Raw genomic sequence first — 12,923 nt, forward strand, 5'->3', positions numbered from 1 at the left:
GCCTACATGTAGTAACATTAATTAATAAATATATTATAAATTATTAAGAGAAAAGTAAGTACTGTTTGTTTTCTTAAATAAAAATATGTGGAAAAAAGAGAGAGAAGGAATTAGTTATTTGCCTTTGTTTTTTTTAAAGAGATAGTTACTCTTGCCTCTCTGAAGTTAAATTTTGTTTTTGATTTAACATAGCTGGAAATGATTTTTCTCACTCCCTGAAAAATGGTTTTGTAACTAATCTTTCTTACTTGGAGCTAAATTAAATTTTTTCCCACTGAAGGCCAACTGTGATTTGAGAAGACAGATTGATGAACAGCAAAAGATGCTAGAGAAATACAAGGAACGATTAAATAGATGTGTGACAATGAGCAAGAAACTCCTTATAGAAAAGGTTAGTAATTAATGTTCACCTAAATTCTGTATTCAGAGATGCTTATTTGTGTGTCATGTTGGGGCCCCTTACCTGCCCCAAACCTGAAATGAAAACGTTTTAAAAGTTGGGCTTCATATTGAAAGACTAGCCCTCATGATTTGATAATTAGGATTCTTTTTTTGCATGTATACTAGACTAAGCAGCCAGAGTGATACCTGGGATGGCATGCTTTCTGGTTGTGCATTGCTTTGAGTGTGATGTTGATTAAACAGGGACAACTTGTTCTAGCTAATCTATTTTAGGGGATGTTGCTCTTTCAAATTCTTACATTCATCTTATCAATTGAAGTGAGTATTCTTTTACTATTACAAACATTTAGATATAGTTACGTTTCAATTTCAGAGATGGTATTAGGTATTTTATACATGCTTTGTGCTTTAAAAAACTGTCTCATACATGTTTGTGATTGCTTTGCCGATGTCCCTTCTATTATACTAATGATTAATTAAAACTTGGCTTTAGTAGTCATTAGTAACTATTTTTTAGATGGCAGTACTTCCTGATGAAATCATTACAAGATAGAGGTTTAAGACAAATTCGTTTTTACTTTGGTTGAAATTTTTGGAGTGTTGTTTTTTTTGATAACTCCAAAGTGTCCCTGTTTAGGCAGGGATAAATGTCCCTGATTAAATGTATGAGAAGATTATTTTTCTAAGGAGACCTTTGCTTCATTCTTCAGCCCATTAATTAATTTTATAGGTGGAAAGCAACTTTTTTCCATTATATAAGAGTAAGAAGTAATGAGGCATCTATTGAATTTCTGTATGTCAATAAAATGGCAAAAAAAACCTTTAAAAATCAGCAAAAGACTTGAGCAAACACAGCATAAGAAAGATACAAAAGATGTACCAACTGGCCAACATATGAAAAGATGGTCAACATCATTAGGCATCAGGGAATATAAACTAAATCACAGTGAGATAGCGTACCATACCCAGTGGAATGATCATAATTAAAAGCAGTGGTAATGCCAGGCGTTGACGAAGATATGGGATAACCAGATTTCTTACATTGGTGAGAGTGTAAAATGATGCAGCCAAATAGTATTTGGAATACTATTGGGCAGTTAATTCTTATTAAGGTAAATATACACCAACCTTGTGACCTAACAATTCCATTCCTGGTATTTACCCAAGAGAAATAAATCATATCTGCACAAAAAAAGCTTACACAGGAATATTCATAGTAGTTTTATTCACAGTAGCTGTATTAGTTAGGGTTCTCTAGAGAAACAGAATCAACAGGGAACACTTGCAAATATAAAATTTATGAAAGTGTCTCATGTGATTTGGACTCTGCATAGGAATGCAGACTCCAAAATCCACAGGGCAGGCTGCGAAGCTGATGACTCCAATGGATGGCCTGGATGAACTCCACAGGAGAGGCTCACCAGCCAAAGCAGGAATAGAACCTGTCTCCTCTGAGTCCTCCTTAAAAGGCTTCCCATGATTGGATTTAGCATCACTAATTGCAGAAGACACTCCCCTTTGGCTGATTACAAATGGAATCAGCTGTGGATGTAGCTGATATGATCATGACCTAATCCTATGAAATGTCCTCATTGCAACAGACAGGCCAGCGCTTGCCCAATCAGATGAACAGGTACCATAACTTGGCCAAGTTGACACCTGTCCCTAACCATGACAGTAGCCAACCAGATACAGCTCAGGTGTCTGTCACAGGTGAACGTATAAATAAATTTTGATGCGCTTCATTGCTCGGCAATGAAAAGGAATGGATTCATACACGCAGTAACATGGATAATCCTTAAAAAAACAAAAAAATACATAATTTTGGAGGGTTATGGGAAGATGGCAGAAGAGAAAGCTCCCTCTCCTGATTTGAAGCTGTTTAGACTCCAGAAAAGGCCATGTTCTTTTAACCCATTCTTCAGGCAGATCTGTTGTGGGTGGGATCTTTGATTAGATAAGTTCAATTGAGATTGATTGAAATTAAGACCTAACCAATTCAAAGTGGGTCTTAATCCTTTACTGGACCCCATCATGAAAGGATGTAGGACAGACACACCCAGAGAGAGCTCAGAGAATAGCCCCCAGAGTAGCTGACAGCCATTGTAAGCAGAACCCAGGAGAGAAGGATTCGTAGATGCTGGTCATGAACCTTCCCAGCTGACAGTGAACCCTGGATGCCAGCAGCCTGTCTTCAGAGAAGGTATCAGCCTGTTGATGCCTTGATTGAACATTTTTATGCCTTTAGAACTATAAATTTGCAAACTAATAAAACCTTATTGTAAAAACCAACCCATTTCTGTTATATTGCATTCTGACAGTGTTAGCAAATTGAAGCACCTATTAAACAGGCAGGAATTCTCTGAATCAACTATTTTGAAAGTCTGGAATCTAGTGGAATACTATATACCATCAGGGAGTTTCTAGAGGACTCTTCCTGGTAAATGATTATAAATACCAGTGAATTCTACCCTCCTTGGAGTGGCTCCTGTTCCCCATCCTCCAGCTGCATCATAGGCTGCAGTGGGGTGCGTTTTACTAATCCCAGGGTACACTATAAAGACTAGTCCTCCACCCTCTCATCTATGGACATTTGATCTTTGATAAGGCAGTCAAGCCAACTCATTTGGGACAGAACAGTCTTCAATAAATGGTGCCTAGAGAACTGGATATCCATATGCAAAAGAATGAAAGAGGACCCGTACCTCACACCCTATACAAAAGTTAACTCAAAATGGATCAAAGATCTAAACATTAGGTCTAAGACCATAAAACAGTTAGAGGGAAATGTAGGGAGATATCTTATAAATCTTATAATTGGAGGCAGTTTTATGGACCTTACACCTAAAGCAAGAGCACTGAAGAAAGAAAGAAAGAAATGGGAGCTCCTCAAAATTAAACACTTTTGTGCATCAAAGAACTTTGTCAAGAAAGGAAAAAGACAGCCTACACAATGGGAGACAATATTTGGAAATGACATATCAGATAAAGGTCTAGTATCCAGAATTTATAAATAGATTGTTCAATTCAACAACAAAAAGATAGCCAATCCAATTACAAAATGGGAAAAAGACTTGAACAGACACTTCTCAGAAGAGGAAATACAAATGTCCAAAAGGCACATGAAGAGATGTTCAACGTCCCTGACCATTATAGAGATGCAAATCAAAACCACAATGAGATATCATCTCACACCCACCAGAATGGCCATTATCAACAAAACAGAAAATGACAAGTGCTGGAGAGGATGTGGAGAAAGAGGCACACTTATTCACTGTTGGTGGGAATGTCAAATGGTGCAACCACTGTGGAAGGCAGTTTGGCGGTTCCTCAAGAAGCTGAATATAGAATTGCCATATGATCCAGCAATAGCATTGCTAGGTATCAGAGGACTTAAGGGCAAAGACACAAACGGACACTTGCACACCAATATTTATAGCAGCATTATTTACAATTGCAAAGAGATGGAAACAGCCAAAATGTCCATCAACAGACGAGTGGCTAAACAAGCTGTGGTATATACGTACGATGGAATATTATGCAGCTTTAAGGTAGAATAAACTTTTGAAGTATGTAACAACATGGATGGACCTTGAGAACATTATGCTGAGTGAGACTAGACAAAAACTAAAGGACAAATACTGTATGGTCTCACTGATATGAACTGACATTAGTGAATAAACTTGGAATATGTCGTTGGTAAGAGACCATCAGGAGATAGAAATAGGGTAAGATATTGGGTAATTGGAGCTGAAGGGATACAGACTGTGCAATAGGACTGGATACAAAAACTCAGAAATGGACAGCAGAATACTACCTAACTGTAATGTAATTATGTTAAAACACTGAATGAAGCTGTATGTGAGAATGATAGAGGGAGGAGGGCTGGGGACATAAATGAAATCAGAAAGAAAGATAGATGTTAAAGATCGAGGTGGTATAATCTAGGAATGCCTAGAGTGTATAATAATAGTGAAATGTACAATGTACAAATTTTAAAAATGTTTTTGTATGAGGAAGAACAAAGGAATGTCATTATTGCAGGGTGCTGAAAATAGATAATTAATACCTTAAAATGTCACCTTATTGTGATACTAAAGCAAAAAATGTTTATTTGTTACAAAATTTATATTTTGACTAGAGCATTTCCTAATATAACTCATGTAGATAGTTTGATTGAATGTCATAAGTACTTGGAATCTCAGGTAGCACATGAGATTTTGTTGGTTTGTCCAGAGTGATCCCCCGATGAATCCCAGAATGATTTGATCAGTGACTGGAAAAGTATTTGCAAGCCCCCTTCGGGGAATGGTGAGAGTGGGGAGAAATTCAACTTCCCCAAGTTGAATTCTTGATATTCTCACAAGCAGTGTGGACAACCAAAGCTATAGACTGAGCCCCCAGTCTTGGGGTTTGTTCATATGAAACTTAACCCCACAAAGGATAGGTCAAGTCTACTTAAAATTTAGGCCTAAGAGTCACCTCCAAGAGAGCCTCTTTTGTTGCTCAGATGTGGCCTCTCTCTCCAGCCAACATGACGAGCAGTCTCACCACCCTCCCCCTCTCTGCGTGGGACATGACTCCCAGAGGTGTGGACCTTCCTGGCAACGTGGGACAGAAATCCTGGAATGAGCTGAGACTCAGCATCAAGGGACTGAGAAAAACCCTAGAATGAGCTGAGAATTAACATCAAGGGATTGAGAGAACCTTCTCGACCAAAGGGGGAAGAGTGAAATGAGACAAAGTGTCAATGGCTGAGAGATTCCAAACAGAGTCGGGAGGTTATCCTGGAGGTTATTCTTATGCATTAAGTAGATATCACCTTGTTGTTCAAGATGTAGTGGAGAGGCTGGAGGGAACTGCCTGAAAATGTAGAGCTGTGTTCCAGTAGCCATGTTTCTTGATGATGATTGAACAATGATATAGCTTTCACAATGAGACTCTGTGAATGTGAAAACCTTATGTCTGATGCTCCTTTTAGCTACTATATCAACAGAAGAGTAGAACATACGGAATAAAAATAAATAATAGGGGGGAACAAATGTTAAAAAAAAAAAAAAGACTAGTCCTCCAAACTCCAGGCATGTGTTACCTGATTGCTGATCCCAGGTTTTGATCAGCTACTTCATATTGGTAGGGGCCCAACTCCTATGGTGGCCACTGATCCAAACCCCCTCAGGCAAAAGCAACAGTCAGTCTAAAGAGGCAGTGCCTTTTTTTCTTCTTCTTCTTCTTCTTTTCTCTTCCCATTCCCTGTTTGGGAGCAAAAATAGTTTAGGGAAGTTGCAAATTGACAGCTCCAGCCCTCAACAACAACAAAACACCTAGTAATCCCAGAGGAGTGGAGAACTAAATTTCTAGAGTTTTAACAACATAATGCTCAGAATTTTTTGTTCAGTTCTGAAACAAAAATATAAAGCACACAGAGAATCAGCAGAGTATGGCCCATTCACACGAACAAAAGAATTTACCTGAAACCATCTCTATGGAAGCTCATTCAATGAAACTGTTAAAGACTTTAATCAACTTCCTTAAATATGCTCAGTGATCTAAATGAATCCATGTCCAAAGACTTCAAGTAAATTAAGAAAGCATTGAATAAGATGTAGAGATAGAAATTATAAAAGAGACCAAACAAATTTTGGAGCTGTAGACTAGAGTAATTGAAATGAAAAATTTCCTAGACTGATTCAACAGCTATTTGAACATGCAGACAAAAGGGTTAGCAAACTTGAAGACAAGACAGCTGAAATTATCCAGTGTGAAGAGGTGAAGGAAAAAACAATGAAAAAAATGAACAGAGCCTCAGAGACCTGTGGTATATCATCAAGCATACCAACTTACTACGCATCATTGAAGTCCAGAAGGACAATAGTGAAAGAACGGGGCAGAAAAATATTTCAAGAAATAATGGCTGGCTCCCTCTCAAATCTAATGAAAGACATGAATATATACATTCAGGAAGGTCAACAAGTTCCAAGTAATATAGATTCTAAATGATCTACACCAAGAAGATACATTATAGTGGAATTGTCAAAGTCCAAAGACAAAGGGTTTGTTTGTTTGTTTGTTTGTTTTTGTATGCTGTACAGCAGGGTCACATTTCATTATTTTTTCATGTGGGTATCCCATTATTATATATCCCATTTATGAAATTCTTGTTTGTTTTGCTTGCTTGTTTGTTTTTTGATAAGTGTATGGACCAGGAATCAAACCTGGATCTCCCACATGGCAGGTGAAAATTCTACCACTGAACTACCCCACAAAGTGGGTTTTGAAAGCGGTGAGGCCTGTCACATATGAGTGATCCATGACAAAGTTAAGAGCAGACTTCTCATCAGAAAACACAGAGTCAGTGGGATGGCATAAAGTCCTTAAAGGAAAAGAAGCTGTAAAAGAAAAATTCTATATCTGGCAAAATAATCTTTTAAAAATGAAGGAGAAGGGGCTGGCCTTGGTGGCTTAGCAGGTAGAGGTCTCACAAAAACAACAACAAAACACAAACGACAGAAAAAACAGGCTAATTTAAAAATGGAGGAGAGGGCGGTGCAATGGTGGCTCAGTGGCAGAATTCACATGTGCCATGCCGGAGACCTGGGTTTGATTCCCAATGCCTGCCCATGTGATAAAAAGGAGAAATTAAGACACACATAGGTAGACTAAAGATGAAAGAATTCATTTCCAGAAGACCTGCCCTATAAGAAATACTAAAGGGAGTCCTTCTGGCTAAAATAAAAGGACACTAGAGGAGAAGAAGAAATAAAGAATAGTAGTAAAGATAATTACATAGGTAAAGTCCTTTATTATTGTACTTTTGGGTTTGTAACTGCTTTGTTTTCCTCCCAATATGACTTTTCAGGTGTTCTAGTTTGCTAGCTGCCGGAATGCATTATATCAGAAACAGAATAGCTTTTAAAAGGGGAAATTTATTAAGTTGCACATTTACAGTTCCAAGGCTGTGAAAATGTCCGAATTATGGCACCAAAACAAGAGGTTACCTTCACTCAAGAAAGGCCAATGAAGTTTAGAATTTCTCTCTCAGCTGGAAGGGCACATGGCAAAGTCTGCTAGCTTTTTCTCCCAGCTTCTTCTTTAATGAAGCTTCCTTGGGAGTGTTTTCCTTCTTCAACTCCAAAGATCTCTGACTGAGTGGGCTGTCTGTCTTGGTGCTTAAGCTTTTTCCAAAATGATACCCTCTTTTAAAGGATTCCAGTAAGCTAATCAAGACCCACCTGGAATGGGTGGAGTCACATCTCCCTCTAATTTAGGGTTAATACCCACAATTGGGTGCGGTGCGTCTCCATGGCGATAATCTAATCAGGTTTCCAACCTACAGTGATGAATAGGGATTAAAAGAAGCTGCTGCCTCCACAGGATGGATCATGATTAAAGCATGGCTTTTCTCGTGTACACAATCCTTTCAAACTGACATACCAAGCAAATGTGTAAAATAATGTTTAAAGTTTGTTACTGAAAGTACAGTGTATATAGATGTAATCTTAGACAATAACAGTGTAAAGGGAGATGAACAAATATATAGGAGTAGAGAGTTTGTATACTATGACACTAGGTTGGTACTAGTCAAGCTAGGATTTTATTAGTTTAAGATATTAATTGTAATTGTAAACGTAACAACCCAGAAAATAACGAGAAAAGAAAAGAAGAAAGGAACCAAAGTGATACGCTACAAAAAGCAACTTAAATATAAAAAAAGACAGTAAAGGACTAGTTGAGGAAAAAGTACCATATAAAACATAAAAACAAATAGCTAAATGGCAGAAATAAATCTTTCCTTCTCAGTTATTACTTTACATATCAATGGATTAAACTCCTTTATTGAAAGTCAGAGATTGACAGATAGGATGATAAACCATCGATATGCTGTCTACAGTAGATTTCGTTTTAGGTACAAAAGCACAGAGATATTGAAAGTAAAGGGTGAAAAAGATATTCCATGCAAACTGTAATCAAAGAAGAGCTGGAGTGGCTATCTTATTGTCAAACAAAATAGACTTCAAGCCATAAAAGATTTCAAGTGCAAAAAATATTACATATTGATAAAATGTTCAATTCAGCCAGAAAATACAACAGTTATAAACATAATTCACTTTACAACAGAATCCCACAATATTGTGAAGCAATAATTGATAGAATTGAAGGGAGAAATATGTAGTTCTACAATAATAGTTGCAAACTTCAACATACCATGTCCAATAGTTGATGAACATCTAAGCAGAAGATCAACAAGAAATAGAAGACATGAATAACACTATTAAACAACTAGATCTAATGGACATATATAGAACAACAAAAAACACATTCTTCTGAAGTGCCCATAGAACATTTTCCAGGATAGATCATATGTTAGACCAAAACCCAAATCTTAATACATTTTAAAATGCTGAAGCCAAAATATCTTCTGATACCACAGTGGAATAAAGCTAGACGTCAATTACAGAAGGAAAACTAGAAATTTTATCAATATATGTAAATTAACCTGCTATTAAATAACCATGGGTTCAAAGAAGACATAATAAGGGAAATTAGGAAATATCCTGAGATGAATGAAAATGAAATACAGCATACTAGAGCTATGGGATGCAGCAAAGGCAGTGCTCTGATAGAAGTTTAAAGCTCAAAATGCCTATATTTAAAAAGGAGAAAGATAAATCAATAACCTATCGTTGCACTTGAAGGAGCTATAACAAGAAGAGTAAACTAAACCCAAAGCTATTAGAAGTAAGGTAATGATAAATGTTAGAGCAGAACTAGAGAATAGAAAAACACTACAGATAATCAACAAAACCAAAAGTTGTTTTTGGAAAAGATTAATAAAATCCACAAACCTTTAGATTGATAAAGACAGGATGCAAGTAATGAAAATCAGGAATGAATTTGGGACCATTACTATTGACCATACAGAAATAAAAAGGATTATAAAGTGTACTAGGAGCAATTGTGTGCCAACAAATTAGAAAACCTATATGAAATGGGCAAATTCCTAGAAACATACAAAGCACCTAATCTGATGCAAGAAGAAATAGAAACTCGCAACAAATCTTTGGCAAGTAGAGAGATTCAATCAGTAATATAAAACTTCCCCAAAACGAAAAGTTCAAGACTGAGTAGTTTCACTGCTGAATTATAGCAGTCCTACAAAGGAGATTTTGCACCAGTTCTCCTCAGACTCTTGTAAAAAATAAGAGAAAGAGAAATTATTTCTTAACTTATTCTGTGATGCCAACATTACCCTGATACCAAAGCAAAATAAAGGCAGCCCAAGAAGAAAAATTGCAGACCAATATCCCTTATGAATATAGATGGATACAGAAATCCTCAGCAAAATATTGGCAAACTGAATCCTACAGTAATTTAAAAGGATTATACACCATATCCAGGTGAGATTTATTCTAGGAATATAAGCATGGTTTCAAATAGGAAAATTAATTAGTACCAGATACCACATTAATGAAATGAAAAAAAGGTCATTTTAATTGATGCAGAAAAGGCAAAGATATAGAAGGGAACTTTCTGAACACAATGAAGGAAATTTATGACAAACTCACAGCAAAAACCATACTCAGTCATGAAGTACTGAAGGCTTTCTCCCTAAGATTAGAAACAAAACAAAGATGCTTGCTGTCACCACAGTTATTCAACATAGTACCAGAATTTTTAGCCAGAGCAAGGAGACAAGAGAAAGAAAACAAGACATCCAAGTTGGAAAAGAAGTAATACTGCCCCTTTTCTCAGGTGATATCATCCTCTATAGAGAAACTCACATATCAGTAGGAAAGCCTACCATGAACAAATTCAGCAGAGTTGCTGAATACAAAGTAAACAACATACAGAAGTCAGATGGGTTTCTGTATACCAGTAATGGACAAGAAATTAAGAAAATAATTCCATTAACAGTAGCATCTCAAAGAATAAAATACCTAGGAATAAATTTAACCAAGGAGATGAAATTCTTGTACACAGAAAGTTATAAAACATTGCTAAAGGAAATTAAGGAAGACCTAAGTGATTGGAAAGACATCCCATTTCATGGATTGGAAGACTTAATAGTGTTAAACTGTCAGTACTGCCTAAAATAGTACACAAATTCAGCATAATACCCATCAAAATTCTAACAGCCTGATTTGCAGAAATGGAAGCACTGATCCTCAAATTCATATTGAAATGCAGGGGACCCTGAATATCCAAAAACAATCTTGAAAATGAAGAACAGAGTTGGAGGACTCACACTTCCTGATTTAAAAACTTACTGCAAAGCTACAGTAATTAAAACAGTCATATAGATAGACATATGACTAATGGAATAGAATTGAGAGTCCAGGGATAAGTCCATACATCCCTGATTTTTGAAAAGGTTAGTCCATATAATGCAGAAGTAGTAGTCTCTTAATCAATGGTGTTGGGACAGCTAGAAATCTACATGCAAAATAATCAATGTGGATCCTTAATCTCACCCTGTGCAAAATTAATTCAAAATGAATCAATGACCTGAGTATAATAGCTAAAAAAGTAAAACTCTTGCAAGAAAACGGAAATATCTTCAGTATCTTATGGTAAGCAGTGGGTTTTTATATTTTATACCCAAAGTACAAGCAACATTAGATAGAATAGATTTTATCAAAATTAAAAGTTTTTGTGCAGCAAAGGATATTATCAAGAAACTGAAAAGACAACCTACTGAGTGATAGAAAATATTTGGACATCATATATCTAATTAAGTATTTAACAGCCAGAATATATGAAGAACTCCTACAATGTGAAAACAAAAAGACAAGCCAGTTTAAAAATGTTAAGGATTGATTGGGCATTTCTCCAAAGAGGGTATTCAGTTGGTCAATAAGTATATAAAAAGGTACTCAACATCATTACTCATTAGATAAATACAAATTAAATCAACAATGAGATACTTCACACCCATTAGGATGGCTATTATTAATAAATACTAAAAATAAGTGTTGGCAAGAATGCAGAGGTAAAAGAACCCTTTATGTTGTGGTGGGAACGTTAGATTGTACAGCCTCTATGGAAAACAGAACTTTCAAATAAAATGATCGTATATCCTGGCAGTTGTGTCCCAAGAGAAGTGAAAGCAGGAATACAGATAGATATCTGTACACCAGTGTTCATCACAGCATTATTCACAGTAGCTAAAAGGTAGAAACAACTCAAATATTCATTTAACAGTTGAATGAATAAACAAAATATGGTACATCCATACATCAGAATATTATTCAACTATGAAAGGAAATGAAGTGCTGGTACATGCTACAGCATGAATCCTGAAGATATGTTAAGTGAAATAAGCCAGATGTGAAAGGACAAATAATGTATGGGTTTCTCTTATATGAAATACATAAAATAAGCAAATACATAAAATAAGCAAAGCAGAATAGTGGCTACCATGGGGCTGAGAGGGGAAATGGGGAGTAATTGCTAAATGAGTTTTGCTTTGGGATGATGAAAAGAGTGTAAAAATAGATAATGGGGAAAGTTGCACAGGTTGTCAATGTGCTTAGTGTCAAAGAATTGCCTGCTTAAAATAGTAAAGATGATTTTTATTATGTATATTTTACCTCAGTTAAAAATAAATACTTGTCCAGGTCATGGTGGCTCAGCAGGCAGAGTTCTCGCCTGCCATGGCAAAGACCCGGGTTCATTTCCCAGTGCCTGCCCATGTGGGGGGGAAAAAAATTAAATAAATAAATAGTTTTAAAACACCTGTTACTTTGAGCAAAAGAAATATAAGACCCCACACCTTCCCTCAAGGTACTAATAATCTAGATAGGGGAATAAGCTATATTCACAAATATAAGGAAACCTATTCATGTGAGTAGTGCACATATTAAGAAATTCACAAAAAGAAATAAGGTTAGGCAAATGCTACTGTGGGGTATACTGCAAGGAAGAGGAAAAGTGGTTCTAGTCACGGAAAACTGCATATATATAAGTTACTTCTCAATTAAAATATACAGAACATCTGTCATCTCTTACAGCACTTTGTTTTCCTTCAAGTTCTTTTTTACAATTTTCCTTACATTCATGAATTAATATATTGAATGATTATAACTGCTTCTAGACTATAAATATTTGTTACTTTCTGTATTTTATGCTCAGCATTTTGTGCCTACACATAATTGATTTTAGTAAATATGTGTTGAATGAATGTGCTCAAGAATCAGGACTATGTAAGGTGTCTGGGTGTAAGGAATTCTGTGGAAAAATGGACTTCATCTTCAGCTCATGGAAGACTATTTCATGTCAAGACAAAGAATTTGACAGCAAAGAACCTTGGAAGGGAAGTGCAACATTGGCTCAGTGGCAGAATTCTTGGCTGCCATGCTGAAAGCCCGAGTTAGATTCCCAGAGCCTACCTATGCCAAAAAAAAAAAAAAAAAGAAAGTTCAAGATGTGGGTGGGCAACGGTGGCTCAGTGGCAGAGTTCTCACCTGCCATGCCAGAGACCTGGGTTCAATTTCTGAAGCCTGCCCATGCCAAAAGAGAAA

The 12,923-nt window shown here is 36.3% G+C and overlaps 1 protein-coding gene across 7 annotated transcripts in view; it reads left to right on the forward strand.

Annotated features, from left to right (window-relative positions):
• Positions 1-12,923, forward strand: part of TLK2 (tousled like kinase 2) — a 160,738-nt gene that overhangs the window by 97,306 nt on the left and 50,509 nt on the right. For all 7 annotated transcript variants that reach the window (XM_077163480.1, XM_077163478.1, XM_077163482.1 and 4 more), the window contains one exon: positions 281-391. In XM_077163480.1, the coding sequence (XP_077019595.1) occupies positions 281-391 (111 nt within the window). The remainder of the gene's footprint in view (positions 1-280; positions 392-12,923) is intronic.

The sequence above is a fragment of the Tamandua tetradactyla genome, chromosome 6 (assembly GCF_023851605.1).
Source record: "Tamandua tetradactyla isolate mTamTet1 chromosome 6, mTamTet1.pri, whole genome shotgun sequence".
In the NCBI taxonomy this organism is placed as follows: domain Eukaryota; kingdom Metazoa; phylum Chordata; class Mammalia; order Pilosa; family Myrmecophagidae; genus Tamandua; species Tamandua tetradactyla.